At 40.9% G+C, this 25,384-nt stretch overlaps 1 protein-coding gene across 1 annotated transcript; it reads right to left on the bottom strand.

Annotated features, from left to right (window-relative positions):
* Positions 1 to 64: 64 nt before the first annotated feature.
* zgc:85777 (uncharacterized protein LOC405871 homolog) lies at positions 65 to 25,384 on the bottom strand. The gene is made up of 9 exons (XM_050034203.1): positions 25,151 to 25,384; positions 15,076 to 15,196; positions 9,567 to 9,696; positions 7,937 to 8,043; positions 5,195 to 5,362; positions 4,714 to 4,887; positions 4,078 to 4,239; positions 1,465 to 1,615; positions 65 to 827 (listed from the first exon to the last, which is right to left on the bottom strand). The coding sequence occupies exons 1-9, from the start codon at positions 25,370 to 25,372 to the stop codon at positions 737 to 739; spliced, it is 1,326 nt and encodes a 441-aa protein (XP_049890160.1). The 5' UTR covers positions 25,373 to 25,384; the 3' UTR covers positions 65 to 736.

The raw sequence follows: 25,384 nt of genomic DNA, 5'->3' as shown, positions 1-25,384 counted from the left end.
ACCAGTGTAAGTGTCTATTTTCTACACACATACAAGTAATGTGTCAAAAAACAATCAAACTGACCAGTTTTTTACTAGGTTTTATAAATTTGTCAGCGAACACACAAAAATCGCAGTTTTTGCTGGATATTTTTTTTTTACATAAGTCATTTTTATACACATTATTTAACTTAGTCTATTAAAAACTATTATATATTTAGTCTTTAAAGAAGCAGTGTGTAGGATTTAGGGGTATCTGTTGGCAGAAATGGAGTATGACATCCATGATTATGCTTTCATGAGTGTATAATCACCTGAAACTAAGAAACTAAGAAGCTACATCTCTGCGTGCTTTGAGAGGGAATGGCTATTAATTTAGTTGCAATCCGCAACCTCACCACTAGGTGCCACTAAATCCCACACGCTGCTCCTTTAAGAGATCTTTATATGAACTGGTTATAAATTACACAACAGTAACATTTAGCTGTAGGCTGTTCACATTTGTAAGGTCATCAACAACAAAAACACATGTGCCTCATTATTCTGTTTGAACAGCTTAAGAGATTCATATGGACCACATGCAGTATTGTTAGAACAACCACAGACAAAATGCAAAACCGTCTAACTTCCTTGTAAAGTCAAGATTTTCAACATTAGGACTGCACTTAGGTGATTTATGTTTAGCAGTTCATTGTGAATGATTAGCACATAATCAGCAGCATTGTGACATCTGTCCCTGGGTCAGGTGTTGATGACATCACGGCTTGGGTAGTGTGTCCATGTACTTGCAGATGATTCCCAGCATGACCTCATCAGCGCCTCCACCAATCGAAATTAACCTGGTATCTCTGTGGAAAGGTAAAAGTTATAGTGTTATTATCTGAATTTCTTTCAACAGCTTCAATAACTACAATTATTTTTTCCTTACTTAAAGCAACATCATGCATCCTGAACCCCTTGTCCAATGGTATTATTTACCCCATCAGTAGATGTCAGCATAGTACAAAGTACGGGCTGGGAGAACCTGACTCAAACACTGTTACGTGATTACACACTGTGTAATGTCAACACTGCACAACAGGAGACTGAGCCTGATTACACGTCTTCAATAGTTACTATTAACTGATGCTGATCATATGCTGCCTCTGTAGAAACCATCAATTAATCTGATCCCAACAATTTGGTTTAACTTCTTTGCAAAATAAATTAACCATGAGCTTCATCAAGCTCCTGCCAACTGGTGAGGTTACCATAGAAATGTTATACCCTCACAAAAAGCACATAGTTGGCAGCCAAATATAACCACGGTTGGCCAGCAACCTGTGCAACCTTTTTGGATGAGATGAAAAAGTGCACAGGGGTGAAAATACTGGAAAATCAAAGTGCTATATGCTATACATCACTGAGGAAAAGTCGTTTTTTAAACCATAAATCACTCATCAAAAGACATTTTATTCCAGTTAACATTTCTCTGACTGGTTTTACCTGAAAAATCTGCTGACCAGCACGTCACTGGTGAAGCCCATTCCTCCCCAGTACTGGAGACAGGCGTCCGCCACTTCCCTAGCCAGGCGGCCCCCCTTTAATTTGGCCATGGATGCCAGCTTGGTGACATCATTGCCTTTAATGTACATTGCTGCCAGGAAATAAAAAAAAAAGGACAGAAATAGTGACACAAGCACGCAAGCACGGGCGAATGTGAAAATGTCCAGGTGGATTAAAAGGAAGAATGTGGCGAGGAAAACAAAGACAATAAACAAATGGGGTTCAGATTTAGAGTCCCCAGTGGCTCATCAATGCCTCTATTGTAGGTACCCTCCAGGGGAACGTGTGAGCTGCGTGATTTTTCCTGTTTCAGTTTGTGCATCTGTGTGTGTGAGTGTGTTGATCTACCTGTGCCAAACAGATGCAAAAGCTTTGATCTGTTTCTGGGCAAGCGAATCGGAGCAGCTAGATGAATTCATTCAAAGCTGCTTGCCACTGAAGTGGTTACAAACACAACGAGAAAATCACAAGACCTCGAACACCCGCCCGCCAGATGCACCCACATGTTCATAGCGTTAACACTGCAGTGTAAGGCACTGGGGATGTTGTTTTGGAGGAGCTGGGTGTGTGCCAGGTTTTCAGGTGGCCAAGCCTGTGGGGTTTGATGTTATGCCAGTACACACTAAAACAATAATAGTTTGGTAGAGCGAGGCCAACGTTACTGTTTAAACATGCAAGTGTCCTTCAGCAAGACACTCTAGTACTCAATGTTCTTTGAAAAGGGCAGATACATCAACACACTAATAATTAATGGAATTAGATGGAAAGTCAAAAAGCTTGTAGCTGTCAATGCTGATCCTAAAGCTAACAGTTACTGTTTATAGTGAGCCAACCATATCATTGTTCATTAACTTATTACTGCTTAGCAGACAAGTAGTAGACATTATTCTTCAGCTTGCACTTTGCCCTCTATCTTTTTAACCAACCTGCTGCATTAAACGTGGATAAATGACTCACTCAAGGCTAGTTTGGCATTCACATCATTCTTGCAGAGCTAAGTCAGCCGTGGCCTTTGTTATCAAAGCCTCAGTCTTATCTATGGTATTACGTGCCATGAAGACAGCTGCCTGCACTCATTTGGTATGATTTTACTGAAATCCTCCACATGCAAAAGGTCGATGTTGCAGATAAATTTATATTTCGAATATAAATATTTTTATATTAATAAATAACATTGATACTACCCAAAAGTGTACCAGTGGATTGATAAGTAGAGACAGATGTTTGAAAAATAACTGATACAGTAACTACTAGGGATGTCCCGATCACATTTTTTTTGCATCCGATCCTGATACAGAGTCCTTTATTTTGAAACCGAGTCTGATCCGATACTTTGCAAAGCATTAAGAAAGAAAAAAAAGAATGCATCCAAGTTGTCCCATAAGGTTTGTTTTTTATTTAAATAGTATCCAAAAAGCTTATCGGTGGTTCAGCAGCATAAAATGTAAACAAAGTCAATATCTTCTTCTTGTCTTCAACAAACAAAATAGGCCTATATCTTTATACATTGGAAAGCGGAGGCAACAATGAACAACATAGATGAAAAACCTGGCCATTTTTGTTGTTTTGATTCCTCCGATCTTTTATTACTGATTCCGATTTTGTAAAAATAATGTGATTGGAGCCGATACGTTGAGGATCAGATCGGGACATCCCTAGTAACTACACAAATGAAGGTAACAAACACACATTTGCATAGATGACCTAAGCGTTGTTAAGGACTAATCCGCACTCTGACAGCTGCCTTGTTACCACTGTATTCATTCAGTGTGGCACCACGGTCTGAGGTACAAATGGACAACAGTGGGATAAGACGGTGCAACAGCTTTGCTGGTTTTAAATTTAAGATGAAATCATGGCTAAAATCAACCCAATCATGTATGTGTATTGTTGTCGTGTCTTAGTGTTGTAGTTGTATTGTTGATGCTGTCCTTATTGTTGTCTCGCTACTGTTATTGCTGAAGCTGAAGCTGCTGTGTCATGAATATGTTCTATTTTGTAACTGTGTTTTTCATATAACAATGTCTTTTAGCAGAGAAATTATTCTGTTTCCTGCCTGGGGACTACAGATGAAAATTGGCTTATAGCTAACTGTGGCGCAGCTACGGAGATGTGCACTGTCCCTGTTAAATAAATAAAATAAATAAACATTTAAAGTTAAGCGTTCAGTATCTGCAGACAGCTGCAGACTTGTACCTATCACGCACACTATTTGTACCACAATTAAGGGTCCACATTGGACTGGCAATGATGCACCATTAAGTTGTTTGCCAACGCATAAAAATCAAGAACAAGGAGCTTGCACATTAGCAAAGACAACGGCGACAACACCATGAAGAGCTCCCGTGATTGTTGTTTTTGGCTAAACAAGAAAAGCGGCAGCATACACAGTTGCCACACTTGCTATATGTACAGTCTGGATGACATCATTTACGTTACGCAGACCAAAACAGACCCTCACAGACGAGGAACAGAGTCATTCAGATGCAGCCAACACTACCAAGCTAATCTTTAATTTTTGTTACGTCATGTTTGTATATAAAGTAACCCCACCTGTAGCACGGTAGAGGAGGGAGCGGAGCAGCTCCACCTCCGTCTGCAGCTCAGCCAACCTGAAGTGAACGGCTTGGTGGTAGAGGACAGGCTGCTTGAAGATCTTCCTCTGCCGTGTGTACTGGATGGTCTCCTGAATGATGTTGTCCATACTGGTGACGACTGGAGGTGTTAAGATAAAGAGACAGAGATAAAACCTTAGTGCTATTGCTTCCACGCACACTGCATGCCTGTTTGTGCGTGCTTGTCATTTCTGTCTCTGATTCATGATGTGATGCACAAACCAAGCTGATTCAGTATTTGCATTTAAAGTTTCAATTTTCCTACACAGTTTCTCACACGTTCTGCCCAAGCAAACATTGATGTTAGCTTGTTACTAAAATAAAAAACAAACAAACAAATACTTAACAGAAGATTAATGGCTCGAACTATGTGACCTGAACTTCTTGGAAACTGAAACGGAAATGATCCCGTAATATAATAAACTGCAATTTACAGTAAGATCTGTAGGAGGCGGATGAGTTACAGTGAAGGATTAAGTGGAAAAGTAAAGAAAACGAGGAAAGATGACGTCTGATTACTGGATATTGCTGGGAGTGAAGGAGAAATGAGGAACTAAAAGAAAAGCTCACTCACCATTGGCCACTGCCCAGAGCCTCTCTTCCTGGAACTGAAGCATCTGATAGGTGAATCCCATGCCTTCCTGGCCGATGAGGTTCTTGCAGGGCACGTGGACATCGTCGAAGAACACTTGAGCTGTGTCCGATGACCACATGCCGAGTTTATCAATCTTGCGAGCGATGTGTACTCCTACGGGGAGAAGGGCAGGAAAAAAAAAAACATCATCATGCATCTTGGCAAAGGCACAGTAATACCAACGAATCCTATTGATAGAACGGGAGGATGTTTTCGGGTAATATGCTCACGCAAATCATGTGGGAAGATTGCAGTAAATAATTTGTTTAAGTAGAACTGAAAAACACAGAATCTTTAATTTGAGTGCTGTTTTTAGATGTAATCGAATCCCAGAAGATGAATGTCAATTACAGAGGTTTTGTCCAAAGAAAAGATCTTCTGCTTTTACATGAAAATCATCTCACAAATAACTGACTCCTACCTGGCAGCTTCATGGGCACACAGATGAGGGATTTATTTCTGTGAGGTGGCCCGTCGCCGGTGTTGGCGAGGAGACAAATCCAGTCAGCCTGGGTACCGTTTGTGGTCCACATCTTTCCCCCGTTAATAACGTATTCCTCCCCTTTCCTCACTGCCTTGGTCATGATACCTGAATCAGTGTGTGATGGAGTGTGTAAATGGATGGAGAGAAAGAGAAATTGGGAAGATGATTGCAAGGATGGAAGGTAGGTTTTAAAGGATGAACAATCCAAGAAAAACAATTTGGGCTCTTAAAAGAAAGATGTTACTCTGAGCAAAGGTTGGTGTATTAAAGTAAGGGCCTTGTCTTCAGCACAGTGCAACTGTCATTGTTTGTTCCAGATGCCCAGCCCACACGGCATAAGTAGTAAATGACCGGTCAGGTGCATAGCTAACAAATGAAAACCTGGTCTTAAAATCAGTGGCACAGGATTTTCCTGCTATTTAATGGGCACATTATGCAGACAGTAAGATGTGCCTACACAGGCTGGTTCACAAATGCGTATACTCACTTACTACTATACTACACTCACCAACGCACAGTTGGGTTGCAGGTGGGTGAAAAAATACATCATTAATGAAGAAAACATCAATAACATTCTCTATAATTTGAACATAGGAGAGAGCAAAACGGAGCTGCAGAGCTGCTGTCATCTGATGCTCCACAGCAGATTTCCCATTTAGAGACACGCTGTGTGCATTCATGCACGAGGAGCAGTGTAACTTCTTTATGTCAGAGGATAAAAGTTCAGCTGTGTCGAGTTTATAAGTACAGTTTTTAGTTTTGCTGCTTAAATTTCCAATTTTCTGCCATGACATTGCTGCTCTTTACGCATTACTCTCAGAAGAAAATCACTTGCTTCTCCAATTTGACAAATATGCCACATAAATAGCAATGCACCACGATTAGATGCACCTGGCTTTTAAAGGAAATGAGCATTGACATACTTGGTTGAATTCATTTTACGCCTAAAACACTCCTATGATTAATTAAGGGACTGGATTTAGTGTGTGCCTTGTGTGTACCATATAACCACCAAAAGTGGAGATGGACACATAAATGCACTTTTGACCATGGGTCTTCAGTGTTGTTCAAGCCATGGACCTCTTAGCTGAAAGAGAGACAGAGCAGGGACCCCTACTGCATATACTGTATAAAATTGAGTTGCATAATAACCTGGGGGCCTACAGTAACATGTAGGGCGGCCCAAAGTGCCATGTAAACATACCCTTTAATGGTGCATACAGTACCAAGCTATTAAAACAATATCTTACGTGTTTTGGTGGACGGTGTTTCAGAGTCTCTTGCTCGAAAAGTTTTAATAGTAATAATTAATGAATAGTTAAACAGCTGATTGGACAATATGTTTCAACTAGTCCATACCCATTGAGTGCACAGTTGCCCACGTACAGTTTCACATGGTGTGTATTTGGGACACAGGTCATAGGAAATTGCAGATTAAATAGTCAACTGAACCCATTAAGAAGAGCAATGTATTCAGCCAGAGTTTTTGTGAATTTGATACTACAATTGCTTTATTGAAAGTACAGTAGTACCATTGCCAATAGTGGGATAGTTAGTGGGCTAAAACTGTACATTAGTAGTTGAGATAGCACGTTGAAAGGCAGATAGTTAAAGTGTTTATATGTTGTATTGACTTCAAAGTGGGACGCACTGGTAGTTCACGTGGGAAAGGTGCGGCTAGCCCTTGTTGCGGCGGTGGGGGTTGGAATCCGGCCTTCATTCATTTTTCTGTTGTTATAGCGCCACCTAGTTGCCAATTAGAGTTAAATTTCTCCAGTCACCTTGAGGCGTCCTGTTCTACATATCTACCAAGTTTAGTAAAAATCAATATGGCGGTGAGGCCTAGATAAGAAATTAGCTCTCTAGCGCCCCCATTTTGTTTGATGGGGTCAATAATGGAGGGGTCCCCTCAGATTATGTGTGGTCATATGCCTACAAAGTTGCGTGGTGATCGGTGAAACCCTTGAGATGTTATACACCTTTATGTGATGAGCCACGCCCTCCGCAATATTCATTGCCTTATAGAAGCGCAGGTTTACTAAGTTTTCCAACTTTTGCCAAGAGGAAACTTTAGATATTGGTCCCTAGATTATGTTCACCCAGTTTCATGCAGATCGGTCAAACTTCCTAGGAAGAGATCGATTTTAAGTGTTTTTCAAAAAATTCAAAATGGCGGAAAACCTATATAACCGGAAGTTATGGGTTCTTGAGGCAAATTTGTTCCTCATGAGGAGAGGCATCTCTGTGCAAAGTTTCATGTCTCTACGACATACAGGGCATGTGATAGTAAGATAGTACATAACTGTTAGCTAACTAGTTCCCCTTGCTGTAATGGACAGGTGCAACACAGTGATTCAGCGTTAGCTAGCATACATGATAGCACAAGGATTCATTGGTAACAGTTAGCCTGTCATCAGACCTCAAGCATTATACATACTAATCCAGAAAAAAAGAGCCCAAAACGTGGTGGAATCTGATGATGGTGAACTCTGGCCTCTATACAGTGTGTTGCATTTGCCATGCCTGCTCTCCCGAGAGAACATCAGTACCAAAGTGATTGCTAAATTGCTGTATTTCTGGCTCCTTAATCATTTTTGCAACTCAAATTCAGTCACGATGGTCCTTCAGGACCTGAGCAGGAAATTATATGATTAGAAACGAATGATGAAGGAGACGTACTTGAGACATCAGAGCCAGCTCCGACTTCACTAACACCAAGGCAGGCCACTTTGTCCCCCATGATGGTGGGAAGGAGGAACTCTCTCTTTAGCTCAGCTGTACCAAACCTGCAGACACACACACATATGAAGAAATAAAACATATTAGGAGCTATATACTGGCAGTTACTCTTTGACACTAAGGGCAATCCAAGATCATTCCTTGTTGAGTTCCTGTAAAGAGATCCAGAACGCAACACTTTTTGTATCTAATACAAGCATGATTGTCAACAGTGACATGATAAACTATACTGTGTGACTGTCACAAGACACAGCAGTAGCTTTACTGCTATAAAACCACAATGTCATGTTTGACGCAATTAGAGTTTCAGTGGGTTCAGTATCCTGAATCTCCCACGGTATTCCTTTCTTTTTGCTGCTCTCTTAACACTTAGACCTTGTTGCGAGCTCGTGTAGATCCCCTAATTAAGCTCCTGAGACTGTCTCTTCCACTGAATTTTGTCTTAAGTCACCAGCAGCTGTTTCATAATATATCACACAACAAGCCAAGACCCGACGTGGTAACACAAACAATTGCCAAATATGTTTATACTCAAGGGAGTGTAACTATGATAAGGGCTGTGCAGCAACCACTAAGATGAGGAAGAAGAGGTGTATGCAGCCTATTCCAGTCGCTCCTGCTTACTTTACTTTGCACGGAGCATTGGAACAAAAACAATTTCCCCCCGGGGATTAATAAAGTATTCTGAATCTGAATCTGAATCTGAAGATACATGATACCACACTGACTTAACACTCTCAGCTTGTCGCATAACAACTTTTACATGCAGCACAGTAAAAAGCACCAGAGTTAATCCTTAGTTTGTGCAGCAGTGAGTTTCAGTGTCAGTTGTTTATTAAACTCTGCAGCCACTGTGCTGGCAAAGTAGCATTACAGCTGAGCAGATGGTGCAGAACCAGTTAGGAATCAGTGCACTGATTGACTGTAAAATGCCTCTAGTATCGTTTGTCATTACTTGTTGTTCCTTTATCTAACAGAGTAACAACCTGTACAAACAGTGTGGATACGGATTTGGTTACTCACACCAATTAATATTGGCATGAGGGGTTTTTAACTGGTCATCACATTGAGTGCAATCAGTGAAACTCACTACTTGTTCACCAGAGCAGCTGTTATTGTAAGATACACTAAAATAAACACAAAGCTACGAAAAGATTGGTGAAAAAAGGAGACACATCTGTGGAGCTGGATCATTTAATGAACAAAGTGTCTGAAATAAAGGCGCTCCTTCCACTGTTTGGACATGGTGTGGTTTTAAAAACTCGTACGTCAAACACAATCTAATTATCTGCAGGCTAAACAGGGTGACAGTTGTTGCCAGGGGTAGCAATACAACCTTTTACGACCTCGAAATCAAACACACCCATGTGGGATGAATATTTGAAAATGCACTCCAGCTCGAACACGAGTGGCTCTAGTGGTGCTGTAAAAAGGAAAAAAAAACAAAGCAGACTTTGTTGCCTGAGTCACTGATTTGTTGTTGTCCTTCTGATAAGAAAAGGCAGTGCAATTACTGCGCTGCAAGCTCTCTTGTGCTCTATCATGTGTTATAAAATTTGTGGGATTGTACCTGGCGAGAGCAGGAGTAGCCATGTCAGTCTGTACACCGATGGCCATGGGGATGCCTCCACAGCGAATGTTGCCCAGCTCCTCTGACACCGCCATGCTGTAGCTGAAGTCCAGACCCAAGCCCCCATATTCTGCACGAAACAAAAGACACACACTCGTTCAGCTGCGGATGTTCAAGGCTGACAGTTCATTGTACACTGTGTGGATTCTTGAGTTAATATTAGTTCCCCCTTATTTATACACATTTGACAACAGATGAGCACATTTACTAGTCAGCTAAGACAGATAAAGAACGTTGTACCAGTGTCACTGTGGATAAATATACCCCTCTCCTACATTAGTCACCTTAAAGTGGCCTTTGTACCTACCTTCCCTGTCCACTGTTATCTCTGTGATAAAATCACTGGCTAACGTTCCTGTACACACTGGTATACATATAATATTGTGAGCTGATCTGTTGGCACCGGAGCATGCACTCAAATTAATTACAGGATGTTATCATTAATTGCGCTATCTGTAATTATGTGTAAAAAGCACTGTTGGGAGATCAGCTGCGTGGTGCAGATAAGGGTCACTGTCATCTCAGTGTCATCTCATCTGTTCTGCTTAGTACATCAAACTTCATTTTGATCTCAGCCATTTACTGAAAAAGTCAAAAAAATAGATGTCTGTTTCCTCCATTCTGGCAGTGCAGGCATTTGCAAAGACCTTAGGTCCTTAATGGAGTTGAACAGTGCATTATGAATCATGTTTAAAACACCACTTTCTGTCAGTTATCCTCATAAAGAGCCATCTTTTCTGCATTCCCTTTCTTTTGCCTTTCATCATCAGTTGCAGCAGCTATTATGAAACGAACAGGCTGGTTTTTATACTAATATACTTAATGCTAAAGGCCAATTTTCTGTCCGCTACTCATGGAATTAGCCGGCTAATGTGCTCGCTTTTATCCTGCTTTTGTCCTCAAGTCGTTTGTGTTGCACACATTCAGATCTCGATATGAAAATGAATGGTCTTTCTGCAGCACAAAAAACTGAACATCATCACCCCATGCCGGTCTAACAAATGTAACGTGACAGTTATTCATTTAAGACAAATCTCTTGATGATAACGTCCGGTCCGCCAAAAGTAACAAGACTGAGTATTTGTGAAATGCTCAGGGCTCCGTTTTCCCATGACTAAATACAGTATTCCAGCCGCTGGATGATGGATACTAGCACTGACTGACAATGAATAACTATCAGCAAATTTACCACATGGAGGCCTGCAACTCCAGCAAAGTGGTTTAATATCACCTGTCAGACTAGTTATCGAATAGTGGAAAGCACAGTCTGGCAGCCCGTCAGAGAGTGACGGGGAGAAAAAGAGAGCGAACAGTATAAATGGGGACAGCGAAAAAAAAGGAAGATATAGCGGGACAAGCAAACAAGGGAGTGGGGGAGCCAAAAATAAGAGGAAGCAGGTGCAGCTGTGCAGCGATAAGTCTCTGAGCGCTGGAAACCCTGCGGTGGATAATGTGGATGAAGGGAAGCACTGAGGTTTATCCCACTTTCAGCCAAACAGCAGGCCGTCTGGTTGAACAAGCAAGCAAAAGAAAAACAAACAAAATTCTGTCACAAATATCAATCCTGCGCACATGTGTTTCTTCTGAACACCAGATGTTCCACAGCGTAGGCTCTTTCTGGGGTGGAGCTCCACATTGGAGAATAAAGATTGTGAGAATTTAAAAGGTGCAGCACAAGCAGACACAGGTACTGTTGAAGGAAGTAGAATGTTTTCTATTCGACATGCTCAGTACCATGAATGACTTGATGATAAAGCCATTTCTACCTGGAAGATGACAACATAGGATGAATCAGTCGTAAGCTCAAATCCACGACAAATGTGTAACAATTACAACAATAGACAAAGGTGTAATTGCACTATTACTCAGCCCCTGAATGCATGCATCACCGTTACAGTGTAATGTATTATAAAATCAGAAAGTCACTGTATTAATAATGTTTTTAAATAGAAAAACAAGCCATTGTAATGCATGTATCACGGTATTACTAAAGTAGGAATTGTGAGAAAGGAAACAGTCTGGACACAAGTCTCTCCAAAGGTTATTCACGTAAACATTAACAGCGAAAATATTCAGTTAAAGGGAAAACTGTGGAGGCTGCCAGGTTCTATCTGTCAGGCAAAAGACAAGAGGCCATTGCCATGGTGTGAACAGCAGATACCTCCCTCTCAGAGCAAAGGAAAACAGGCAGGGAGCCAAGGGTCATCCCTGTCTTCTCCCTCAACGTGGCCGCCTTAGGAAAACTTCCTGCTCTTGTGTTGTGAAGGTAATAATGCCTTTCCTTGGACATGGAAAAAGAGTGGAAAATGAGTGTTGAGTGTTCCCGACAGTGGATTAAATAAACGGAAATGCTTCATAGCTTTATAATATGTTAACAGTTGCCTGGTGCGAATCTACCAGTGCTACTTTCCTGGATTTCAGATAGATCCTCTTTCTGAAGTGGGGTTATACGAGGTACATATCCACAGTCAGCGTACTACTTAGAGAAGACGGCAGTCGACATGTCCCCAGTTTGGAGAAACAGACAGGAGTAACGGCACAGAAGCAAAGCCATTTGGCACTACATTTTCTCAAACGTATACTCTCCGTATTCTCTCTCTTTCAGCCTGTTCAGTCTCCCTCTGCAAAAGTTCTTCTTCTCTATACTCTGGTTCATGATGGTATCCTCTTGTCACCACAGTGAACAGGAACAAGGCTTAAAAATAGGCCTAAATAATATATTTGAGTGTATATATTGGACAGTAGCTTTAAGGTTTGGTTTATTCTTTTCTTTTGGGGTGGGTGGGGAGCATTTAATGTTTTTATAAGATAGTGATAGAGGTGACAGGAAATAGGAGACAGAGAATAACATCCTCTGAAGTCCTCTGCCAGAATCAAATCAGGGACGCTGCATTTCAGGGTCGACTTCATGGCCCAGTGAATGAGTGACTTGTACAAAATGACACTTTTAAATGTTTACTGATAAATTAAAACCATAACACAACAACAAAACAGAGCATTTTAACGTTATTTTCCATTAAAAATTGTATCACAACTCTATACCGAGATAATTTCACTCCTTCCCTCTGCAGAATACCAAAGAATTTTTCATCACTGATAATTTTTTCAGTAACTTTATCAATATTGTGAGTAGATTATGAAATCTCACCACATTTGCACTTTGACTTTTTTTTGTACGAGACTGTTAGGTGTTGTATTTGGCTTTGGGTTCTTCTCTCATTCAAAACGATGAATCATTTCTCCATTGAACACACTCCTAAATCCCCTCTCCCTTTCCTGTAATCCAATCCTCTAAATCAATTAACCCAGTGCAGAATTTTTTGAGAGTCTCCTTCATTAGTCAGCATGACAGAAAAGGGACATGTCTAGCTGTAGTTACTACAACTACACACTTTCCGGAAGACATATAAAACTATGGCAACTTTGGTTATTACAAATATCGAGCCAAATGCAACAAACATTATCAGAAGGAGCCAGACTCCACAGTATGGTAACTGAGCAACAGTCTTTTTAAAAACAGTGCAATGATTGCCCTTAGCTTTACTTATCTAAAATGTCATTATCTTAGAAAGGGCTTTCCCATTTTAAGTTTTAAAAACTAGACTCACTGACTGCAAATATGCAGTAGGAGGTCAGTTTAAATTGCACACTGACACATGTCAACCCTGACAGTTGTTTCTATATAATTATCCCAGGTAATCTACCACCTGATAATACAGTGTGTCTTCATATAGCCTTACGCAGGACCACGCCTCCTCTAATCCTGCCAACTAATGCTTAAGACTTGTGCACTCAGCACGTTTTAATTCCCCCGCCCTCCCTCTTCTTTGACCTACAGACCTGTGGTGCAATCCTATTCATCACGCTCAGTGTCCCACATTGTTCACACATTAATTCTTTTCAGCATCAAACGCCAGAACAGCAACTACAGCTGTTTTTAATCCTGTGAAGTTATCACAGCAAGACAAGGACAAAGATGTGAAGTGGCGAATTCATTGAGAGAAATTACTTCATCTCTACTGTTGATCGTCAAACAGCTCCCACACATCTCTTCATATATTCAGACTTACACATTCCAACCACAACTACTTTGTGGTCCTGTACTGTACAGCACTCATCACGCTCCCTCCTCCCCCCCAGCAGTGACACAGCTGGGTACACATCTGGAAATGGGATATACTGTAGCAGACAGCTGTTGTGGGATGTTGCTGTGACACCAGCCCTCATCATCACAGTGGGAACGTTCCTAAACCAGACCAACTGTAATGTATGGCTGTCTTACAGAGAGGTAATGAATGGAAAGTGAATTCAGCTGTGAAAAAAGACATGCCAAACGCCCCTTGACTCCTTGGCGGCACACATTTTGAGCCACATATCTTTTCAGACAAATTCTAACCACAACTTAAATCACGATTCTGAGTGACTGTTAGTCATGCGTAATCTTGGATTTAAAAAAATTAGCCTTAAAAGCAATATTTATGTTACGTCAAGGGCTTTTCAATTCACTGATATGTTACTGATTAATCATGAGAGTGTTTGCAATGGCAACAGAAACAGCACGTACCAAAAACATATATCATGTAGACTTAGGCACGGGTCATTAATCAGTCGTCATATTTGTATGGATTACCAACTAAAATGCCCAAGAATACAAATGGAATTAAGTCCGTGCCAAAAAATGCCCTCATAACACGACCACAGCCATTTGTTATGTCATGGACACATATACTGCAAACACAAGCCAAGCATTTTGGGGTTTTTAACAGTACGATGCTCCTTTAAGGCATCCAAGTTAACATAAAAAAGCAAGTAAAAAGGTGAAAAGCAGGGCAAATACTCAAATAACAATGTACTATCTTGTGAAAATGAACATTGTCAGTGAGACACAATTAGGTAAAACGGCTTTTGTTACAAAAAGCACTAAAGGTGCACTGAGTTTGGCACCTTGATATGATGGTTATTATCATTTCCCGGCAGGCTCATTATCTCCTTAGATCCTTTCACAGGAAACAAGCCTCCTCCAAAATAAAAAGGCTTCTGGGTCTCTAAATCAAACAGACATTTTCCCTAATCGCTCTGCTCCAGATAATGCACAAAACCCCACTTGATTAATTAAACCATCATTTCTCCAAAAAATGTCATTTGTCTGTGATTTTTCAAAACAAAATCACTCACACAAAAATCACACAGCAAATCCTAAATTCCCTTTCAGACTCTCAACGACTGGAACCTCTCCCAGCATGCACTGTTGGTCAATTATAGATCTAACAAAGATACAGGTGGCCAAACAAATAATGCAGAGCAATGTCATGCCGAACTCCACAACAACAGGAGTGGGAAAACTTTCTCTTGGAGTCTGTGTGTGATCATGGAGCTCCTGCATTGTAGCTGCATGCATTGGTTTTCAAATACGATCCTCAAAAAGGAACACACAGTCTAATGTTCTTACCGACTGGTTTGTTGACTCCTAGAAAGCCGGCGTTTCCTAAGATTTTGAAGATTTTATGGGCTGGAAACGTCCCTTCTGCTTCCCACTGATCCACATAGGGGTTGATCTCCTGGTCGATGATCTAGGGCACAAACACAACAGGGAGATATGATATGTTTACGTGTGTATACTTCTAATAATGAGCATTCAAAAGGGCTGCACAATATATAGTTTCATTATCTGCATCGTGATGTCAACTTGCACAACAAACACATTGCACTTTGAATATAGTAACAACGTATTAAATTACATTCTGGCTTTAATGCACTTTTTTTGCCTGATTGGTGCCTTGCTGTTAACTCTCCTGCCAATCCAGTAGAGCCCTTGCTGTTAGGCCGGGTCCAACAATAAGGGTTGCCTGATGGCGCAGGGCCGGTAAAAAGTTAGGTCATGCCAGTAAATAAAATCAGTCAGTTGCCTGATTGAGCCAGTGCTTGAAAAAGTGAGCTAGCATGTGACCTTACTACATCTGCTCTGCTCTCTGAAACTTCCCTCTGCTCTGACTGTGTCTGTGTTCGCGTGAGTAGAGCGCACATTGCGAAGGCAGACACAGGCGAGCTTGTGTGTGTCATAGATGAAATGGTGGTCAACACAAGAGTTGAAACACCAAAGAACATTCATTGCATCTTGGAGAAAAACATGCGATGAGGTTGAAAATGATGATCATAGCAAAGCTTAATTCTGCATTTCAGTTGTCGCCATTTTGGTTTTTCAGGGCCAGAGGTGACCATAGGTGGGCTAGAGGCAGGAAATGTGGAGGAGTGAGGGGTGGATCTGACTAAGAAGCCGATGACACTATCAGCAGATGGCCCTCCCTTAATTATGTGTAACTTTGGACCTTCATATAATGCAAACGGGTGAGTTATTAAAAAAATTACCCCATGTGCAGTTGACATGAATGTTAGTCAGCGTCAAGTGGCCCTTTGATGACCCTGACCCTGACTGCAGTTTTTTTTGCACTTCCGCATTGGCCTCATTTTTCAGTCTCTGAGGTTGCTGCTTGCTCCTTTGAGGAAATAACTCAGTGTGTAGTCGAGAGAGAGAGAAAGACATGCAGCAAGATATGTCAGTGCATGTCACAGCTTCAGAGACAACCAACACAACAACACACAGTTCATCTCCTCACGGATCACACTCCACGCCTTTCTATTTACTCCTTCAATTAATGACTTTTGTCTTTACAATGCATGCGTATAATTTATATTTATACATTGTTATTAACTGTTTCTTTAATAATTTAATTACCTACTTCATTCCAGTGCAGTTAATTGAATTCACTATCTTAAATTGAAATTGTGCTTCAGCAACACATATGAAATGTCATGCCAATAAAGCGTATTGAATTGAAATGAGAGAGAGAAAGTAATGGAGGATGAGCTCAGATATATATCTATGTATACAAGTCTGAGTCAGAACTGAGTATAATTCAATATCTGTTTATTTATCCCAAATAATACCATTATTGCTATATTGCATATTTTCCTCATATCATGCAGGCCTAGCATCAAATTATCCTTATCATTGTATTCACGTTTTAAGCGTAACTGCACGTATGTTTGCATGTTTTTTAAAACCTCAGTATGATTCAAACAACAAATTACAGCCCTGCTATTCTATCTCCTGTCTCATACCACTGAAAAGATGAATAAAATGAGTGAACACACACAGTGACCGTTAACATACATTGGTTTCCTGCTGTGCACATCTCTACTTAAGTCTATGTAATCTATCTGTAGCAGACAGCGAGATAAGATATTACATATCAATGAATAGAAAGCAGGCTGGAGAAGCGTAATACATAGTGAGTGTAAAAGGATGACAACACAGTGACAGTATGCATGACTTGCTATTTCCTATATCAGTCCCCTACTGATAACTAATGCTTGGCTAGTGACACATAATATGATAAGCTGAGGGCTTATAAAAACAATGACAGAGGTTTGGCCTCAATCCCAATCTGTGTCATCTTGGAGCAGAAAAATAGTGCTAAAAACAAAACCTTAAATCAGTGGCGATGTTGGTTACACAAAATGGTATAGTTGGCAAATACAACTTACAGCACAGATTACTCTTGAGGGTTTTGGGATGACACTGATACTTTTATACTTAAGCTGTTGGTATCCAGTGTTGTGCTGATATTCGACAACTTCGCATTCGACCATTAGAAAGCCGATATTTTAATGACTCAGTGTTTCCTCCACCATTTTATTCTTGGCAAAGTAGAGAAACCTCTCAAGGAATATTTAGAACAGCGTGCAAAAATAAAGCTTGTTACGGAAACCCATACTAATGACATTCCTTCTGGGTTAGCAGCCACTCCATCTATTCAGCCACAAAGCCTGGGATACACGACTGCCTGAAAATGAAGGATGACTTTATTATATGCTTTAAGAGTGGAACAAAACACTGTGCGCAGTTTTGGTTAAAGAATAACTTCACTCTCTAGGAGGTGGATGTCGTTAACTGACTCTAATAACAGCCTTATATTATGTATCTCCAAATGTACCAGCTTTGTTCTAATTTGTTTCGCAACTAAATGAAACTCATGAATTCATGAGGGGGGAACAAATTGATTCTGGAGATCTCACCACTGAATTTTATATAATATCCTTCAACAGTACGAGCAGCTTTTGTTCTGTCTCTCGACACCGAATTCAAGCAGCATTGCACTTTGTCAGTGTTTATCGCTAGCACCTGGTTTTGTGAGTTATGGCCAAAATGTCTGCGGGGAGTGAAGAGTGGGTTGCAACCTGGCTTTGGAACAGACTTTGGAATGAGTGAACCTTGGTGCCATGACTCATTTTGAGCACCTGGAAGTGGTCCACAGCTGGAGAAGTGCTTATTAATCTATTGAGACGCTCATATGGTGCTATTTTTGCAGAGAATGGGCTGCAGATCTATAGTGTGGATTACAGGGTTGCATTTTGTTGCCAACTATTTTAACAATTCTACTTCACACAGCAGGCTTTGTCAACAGGAAGTTCAAGTGCACGGGATGTCAACAACAGCTTCTACAAAATAATGTTGGTATGAAGTGCTGTACATGCCAAATAAATAAAAAATAAAAATGTACGAGCTGTTTCTGGCTTTTCAATTCAAATTAAAATGTCCTCCAGCAAATTGATTTGCACTTGTTGGCCGAAATATTATAAACAACGCTAACAGCTTTGCTTTGGTGTTACTCACTTTAATGCATAAACATTTTTAATGGGCCATGGTTTCAAAAGACCCATGACAATCTGCTTCACAAATGTGTTTCTCCTCTCTGTAACATATGCTCTAAATGGTGGTTAAAGCCAATGAAAAGTAATGATTAAACATCAAATCCAAGTCTCAGCTGGTGACAGGAGTTCAATGAGCCATGTGCAATAACGTGGACTGAGAAAAAATAAACGCTGTTTGATAATTCTTTCAAGTAGCTTTGCTTAATCCTCTGCTTGAGAGTGAAAGCACAACCAGCGATGAGCAATGGGGACTAGACCTGTGTTTCACCATTCAAACTACAAAAAAAACAAAGTGCTGAAGAAGAATTCACAGGTTTTTTTTCCAGGATTGCAAAAAGTGATGCACACTCATTTTCTCTTTCCAAAACACACAAACCTAAACCAGCCAACCGCTCGAGCGGCCAAGAAAAATGTACTGGCTGAGAAACATCTGACTACGAGGTAGACATAAAACATGCACATCATGTTTTTACAGCTCAAAACAGAAAACAGACACTACTTTCAACAGATATTTAGGACACATGCCTGAGCCTGAATCTGTGAGAATCAAACACAAGACCGAACAGTGACAAAGGCAGGTACTGGTCCCCTTTAACCTACAACATATCCATGTTCAGAGTTCAAATCCTGAGGAGGGAAAGGGAGGGATGACTCGCTGCTGGAAAGGGGAAACATAAAGGTCATTGGGGAGTGATACTATGCTTCTATTGTGTTATATGACTCTATTTGTGTTGCATACCAGAACCATTTCACATTACTGAGCTGTCAAGCAGGACAGGGTCGAGAACATTTCACTATCAGTCTTACAAAATGTCCAGTCTAGAGTGTTTTCCCCCGGCACACTACGCAGAGAGTGGGCTTCTCTGTCAAACCCAAACAGCTGTGCTGATGTGGACTAAATAGTATTCAGTATACTATATTCAATAAACTATGCGGACTCACAAGGTTACTCATGATATCAAGACATTTTTTTCAATTAAGTTTGGGAAATATGACAGCCATCAAAGATTTGCTACCATTTCTGTCCCATTAAAATCTTAAAGGGACAGTTCACCCCAAAATAAAAAATGCATATGTATGTAATGGCTCTAGAAGCACTAAGAAATATACATTTGAAAAACTGTCTCTCTCCAGAAATCATGATCCAGTTACTCAAAATACTCCACAGACCTTGTTGTGAGAAAAACTACACCTGCCAAGTGTGTAACCACGCAGAAGGAAGCGTGCATCTACTGCTAGTTCACCCAGCACCACTGAGCGAGCTAACGTTACAGCCCTGCCGAGGAGGACGCCATTAATGTTTACATCTCGCACTGTCACGAGCATGAGCCTCTCGTCCACGAGTGGATGCACACTTCCTCTTGCGCTGTGTAGTTCAGTAGAAAGAAAATAGTTCCTACATAAAACTGCTCAAAGCAAGGTCTGTGGATTATTCTCAGTAACCAGGTCTTGATTTTTGTACGGAGACATTGCTGTTGAGTTTTTAGGAAGTATTTTTTTGGCACTGTGAGCACCACAAGCCATTTAGTTCCATTATATTAGAGAGAAGGAAGACATCTCCATGCCACGGCTGCCACGGTGCGAGGAAAGCTATGTATTCTGATTATGGGGTGAACTGTCCCTTTAAGTATATTATATTATATCATTTTTAGTAATATTATATCATATCATATCGGGCAATGCTGCAAATTATCAGCAGGGCTGCCAAGTTCTGGATGTATGAGATTTTGAATTAAAAGTGAAGTACATATTCTTATATTATATAGCCATTTCCATCCAATTATTTTATGTATAATAGGGCTGCAACTAACGATTATTTTCATTGTCGACTAATCTGTCGATTATTTCTTCGATTAGTCGACTAATCATTTTATCGAAAAATGTGTTAAAATGTTGAAAAATGTGTGATCTGTCTTTCCCAAACCCCCAAATTATGTCAACTAATGTCTTGTTTCGTACTCACGCCAAAGGTTTTTTGTTTTTTTTAACCGTTTAAAAAAATTTAACTGCCATAGGAGAGTGTGTAAAGCTGCCAATATCTGAACGTAAGAAGCTGCAATAAGAGTATTTTGGGGTACTTTTATAGTACTTTTCTATGAAAAATGACAAACTGATTAGTCGACTACTAGTCTCTATATACAGACTCTACATTCGGTGAATGTAGAGTCTGTAGGCAAACCCCGGGGATCTTGCCTCTGGAAGAAGAGCGGAAGAGCTCTGGTTTCCGGTTGTAGGCTGTTTGTAGTCCGCGTGATATTGACCAATCACATTTGAGCCGGCTGCAGTTGTTGCCAGGTTAAACGGTCCGTGCGGGGAACTAACGAGGCGGGACATAATTGGCCAGAATTGTTCTGTTCCAGAAAATCAACAGATGCTGAAGAGGGCCCTGCTGATTTAAAGACTACAAAGACTAGTAATTTGTATAGGTGATTAAATGCAATTAAAATGCCTTTCTTAGATTTTTTTCAAACACCAGACACTTTTGCAGGATGGAATATAAAAAGGAAATTTGTTAGTGGCAGCACATTATGATCACACTAAGAAAGTCAAGACTTATAGTCCACTGGCGAGCAGTTTTGTTCTGACTACAATGGCTTCGTAGTGTGGGGGGATCCCAGTCTGAAACCATGGGAGGCTGCACACGGAGCCTCTTCCTAGAAGTGTTGAGGAAATGTCTTTTGGCTCCCTGTCCTCATTAATGGCAGGAGCTGACCTTACACACTCACACACAAAGCCTTGAATGGTTTGGTGGTTGTACATGTGGGAGACTGGAAGCCTGACTAATTTCTTAGTATGGGAAGTTGTTTGTCTCATTTATAAATGAGCACCACAGTAACAGACACACACATGGCTACACTGACAACAGTCTGTGTGGCCCTACGCCCTCCCCACCTATAACAGAAAATTGGTAGTGGAAACATTGGCACTATGAACGTCTGACCTTGGACAGTCACTAAAGGATTTCCTATAACTCCATTTGTGTACCATCTATAAACACCCATTACCCTACAGTGAATTATTTTAATAAACCAAGCTTCCTCGAGTTCCCTTTCCTGCACTGCCAACATATTGTTCTGCATTTCCTTTTCATATTTTCATCCTTCCCATTATTCCCAGTGCTAGTTTATTTTCAACCTCCTGGCATCCTTTTGAAGGTTTAGTCACACAACAAGCTTCCCTCCATTTACCGCAACATCTTTGCTCCCTGCCTTGAATTAGGCACTTGATATTATTTTTGCAGTCTGTGTCTCCAATGTCTGTCTACTAATATGTATCCGAAATGAGTCAGACTGATTACTAATCCTTGCTTTGATTTTTTATTTACAACTATAATTTGCAGCTGCCGTTACTTAGCTCTCCAAAACTAAAAGCCCTGCATGTAAGAAATCGCTAGGGCTGAGTTTAAGTGGTTGGGAAGAAGAAGAAACCATATTTCTGAGAGAGGAGTACGACTGACACTGTTGAATAAAGAATTCAAATGCGTCTGAGAGGGCTTTGGAGGTAGCTAATGTTTGCTAATGTCCATTACCTCACCTTGTGTGTAATTAAACTGTCTTTGTAACCTCAAGCAAAGAACACATATCCAGCTGCTTAACCCAAATAACAAAAACATTTACTACATCATACTGGAGAAATCAGATTAAATACTAATTAAACAATCCATCTTGCCCTCTTCAAGGCTTTTGAGACAGTTACATTAAACAGCCATTCCATTTTTTTCATTATGTCTACACCTGAATATTTCAGGGTTTAGTCAAACAATTCCACTGAAAACTGACATTATTTAATCATCGTAGTAAGTACTCACTTTCCACTTTTGCCATATTACACAATCTATTTTCTTCCTGAATGTTTTTTGATAAATAGGGAGCTGGGTTCAGTTGAGATCTGATTACAACTTTTTCAATTCATCTGAATTTCACGCCTACAAGCTTGCCAGCTCTTTTTATCGGTGACAGCCTAGCATGTTTTTCTGACAGGTGCTCATTGCAAAACACTGACGTCAAACTCATGCTTCTATGCTGCTGGAAACTTTCAACAAGTAGAGGTCATGACACAGAGGAAGAGAAGGTCCAAAGCCTGGCTTCATTCGACAAAGAAAAATGACAAGTGCTTCTTGCTATATCTATTAAATGATCATTTCAAGTAAGGACGGAAACACCAGCAATGTGCTGAAACATCTTTCTAAGCAACATGGGCTTAAATTCCAGGAATGCCTTGTATTTGATACTCTGAATGAATATCACTGCTTCCCAACCAGCAGCATGACCGTTACCAAGGGTAAATATTGTGTTGAGAACCGGCTCCAAATTCAACAATAGTTTAACAGTGGTTTTGCACACCTATGTTGCATGCATTGTGAGTCACAACTGATAAGCAGAATTGATAATGACATTAGCATCAATACAATCTTATCAATTCCCATCCTCATAGATAAGGGAGATGTGACATATGATTCAGTGCCAGATATGTGTTTGATACAAACAGCATTGTGTCTGCTTTGGCTAAACTACACTTGCTTGTCCTCCTGGCCTCAAAAGCCCTATTCGGACGAGATTAGTTTAACATGGAGACGTGGGGTAAAGTAATTATGACCAGGGATTCTAGTCCCGTCTGAACGCGCCATGTCTATAATCATTACGGATCACGTCAGTAAAAATTCTGGCGGCTTTGACCTTCTGTAAAACGGTCCGGAGAAAATACTTAATATTAATATTAATCCCGTGGGAACATCATCACGTCCTGTTTACAACCATTTTTCCATGTTTACAACTAGTTTTCTGCGTTTTTTCCAATGATGGAGGCGCTTGAAGAAGCTTTCGGTGTTGTCGGCAGTCGTGATAGTGGACATTCTTCTAATGATCGCATGGCCCTACGTGGGAGACCAATCAAAAAGGTCAAGAAGAAAGCACTTTTCAGAGCCACGGGACTTCTGGTTGTGTTAGATAGGCCAAATATAAATCCATATTGCTAATTATTGTGTACACACAATCCTGATCATGGGCAATATTTCATATTGGGCTAATAAACGTAACACATAGAGGAAGCAATGTAGCACGCATATGCCGACAGGGAGGTGACGCCAGGTCGAAACCGAGTTAAGCCTGATTTATGGTCCTGTGGCGTACCTACGACGTACCTACGTCGTTGCCGTGACGCCGTCATGAACCCTTCGAACTTCTCCGTCACTCTATTTCGTCACGGTGCAATTCACCGCCAGAGCGGTAGGAGGCTGCGTTCCTTTCCTGAATGGTTATCGTCGTCTCTAGTTGATTCTTTGTTTAGCTTCCGGCTTTTCCAGTCACAGAGAAATGAACGCTGAGCACGGACAGAAGGCTCCGTCCGTATCCGTATCCATATTTAACGTTGAGCATAAATGGGTCTTAATACTGCAACATCTACATCGCAACAGAAGATGTTTAAAGATGGCGGGGATGGCGCAATCTGGAAATACGGAACCGGAAATGCGTTGCTACCAAGCAAACCAATCACAGCCCTCTCGGTGTGCGCTGGGTCTGCGTCGCCTCAACGTGTAGTTACATTTTTTGGGAGGTGCATGTCAGGCTACGCCGGGGGCTATGGTGAGCCTCCTGTGTAGCCACGTACCCTACGATGTCGGTACGTCGTTGATTTAACGCAGGACTATAAATCAGGCTTTACCAATCCCATCTCTGGTAGAATTACGGAGCTTTCTTGTCCCATGCGAATCGGACATTTATATTACAGACATCCTGTGGTAAACTGACATTAGTCCACATCCCTATGTAAAACTAATCTCGTCCAAATAGTACTAAAGGAATTTCATGTTCCCCTCAGCTGTCCAGCCACCATTAATGTTTGTTTAATTTTTACAAAAAGCCACCAATTAGCAAAACCTCTGATATCAGAAGCCCATGTCTGAAATGTGTGCACTGAACTGTCTGACAAAGAAATAATGTTGACATTAAGCTGGCTGTAAATGTTAACATGTGGGCAAGCCTACAGGATAATCACACACTCACAACTGTCCACTATAGTCAGTTAATGCTATATAGGCAACATCAGCCTCATGATGTCAAGTCTCATATCTACTTAATCTCAATATACCTGTTAAATGTGTTCTTGTGCCAGTATTTATTTATTATTGTACCGGGAGAACCCTCTCTCCATTTACTATGTTCACACTTTAAACACAATGTTTAGTAATATAACATATGGTGTGCATCCAAACCTGTCAGTCAAAATGGTTCCTGGCATACAACAGATTTTAAAACCTGAGCTGACAAATGTATTCATGTATCTTTAGATCATATCTGTGCAGAACAGAGAACATGTTGGCAAGAGCAGGGCTGGCATTAATCAAGAGGGATGTGGGAGCGTAGGATGGGTCATGAAAACACAGCCTGTGTACCTGGCGTTCTGCCTTGCCATCCTTCCCATAACCTAGGGCAGCAGGAAAACATGTAGGCTTGTACAGTCATTTGAGGTTGCAGACAGACACATTAACATCCCTTTTGACCAAAAATAACAACGTTCAACTAGACAATTTGTGGTTTGTGCGTAATTGGTGAAGCTATGATGCAGAGCAGCTTCTGCAGACACCAACACAGTCCAGTAGAGGTGAACAAGCTAGATACTGACCTCTCACCCACTTTTATGATACTGTCCCTCTGTTGTTTCTCAACGTTACATTAAACCGAGTAATACTGCTGCTTGTTAAGAACAAACACGGACATCAACAATATCTTAAAGCCACCTGCTTAACAAAGAAAAAACATGCCTTGTTTACATTTCAACGTACAAGCTAGCTACAATGCTAGCAGTCCTGTTACCTTTCTGAGGGTCTCCTTTAATGCAAAGTGCTCTTGTGTGTAGATTAAATGGTCGGCCGCGGTCTCTGAGGCACTGGACGTTGTGGGTTTGGATGACACATTTTCAGACACCGACCGTACACCCACATATGAGGTGAATTTGTAGAAATTACGGCTGTTGAGTAGCAGCTTGAACCGGAGAGCTCCTTCGCGCAGCGCCATGACAGTTGTTTGTACGCGCATGCGCACACTGTG

This window comes from Epinephelus moara, chromosome 22 (genome assembly GCF_006386435.1).
Source record: "Epinephelus moara isolate mb chromosome 22, YSFRI_EMoa_1.0, whole genome shotgun sequence".
NCBI lineage: Eukaryota > Metazoa > Chordata > Actinopteri > Perciformes > Serranidae > Epinephelus > Epinephelus moara.
Note: the sequence above shows the minus strand (reverse complement) of the source record. Positions and strands in the feature narration are given on the sequence as shown.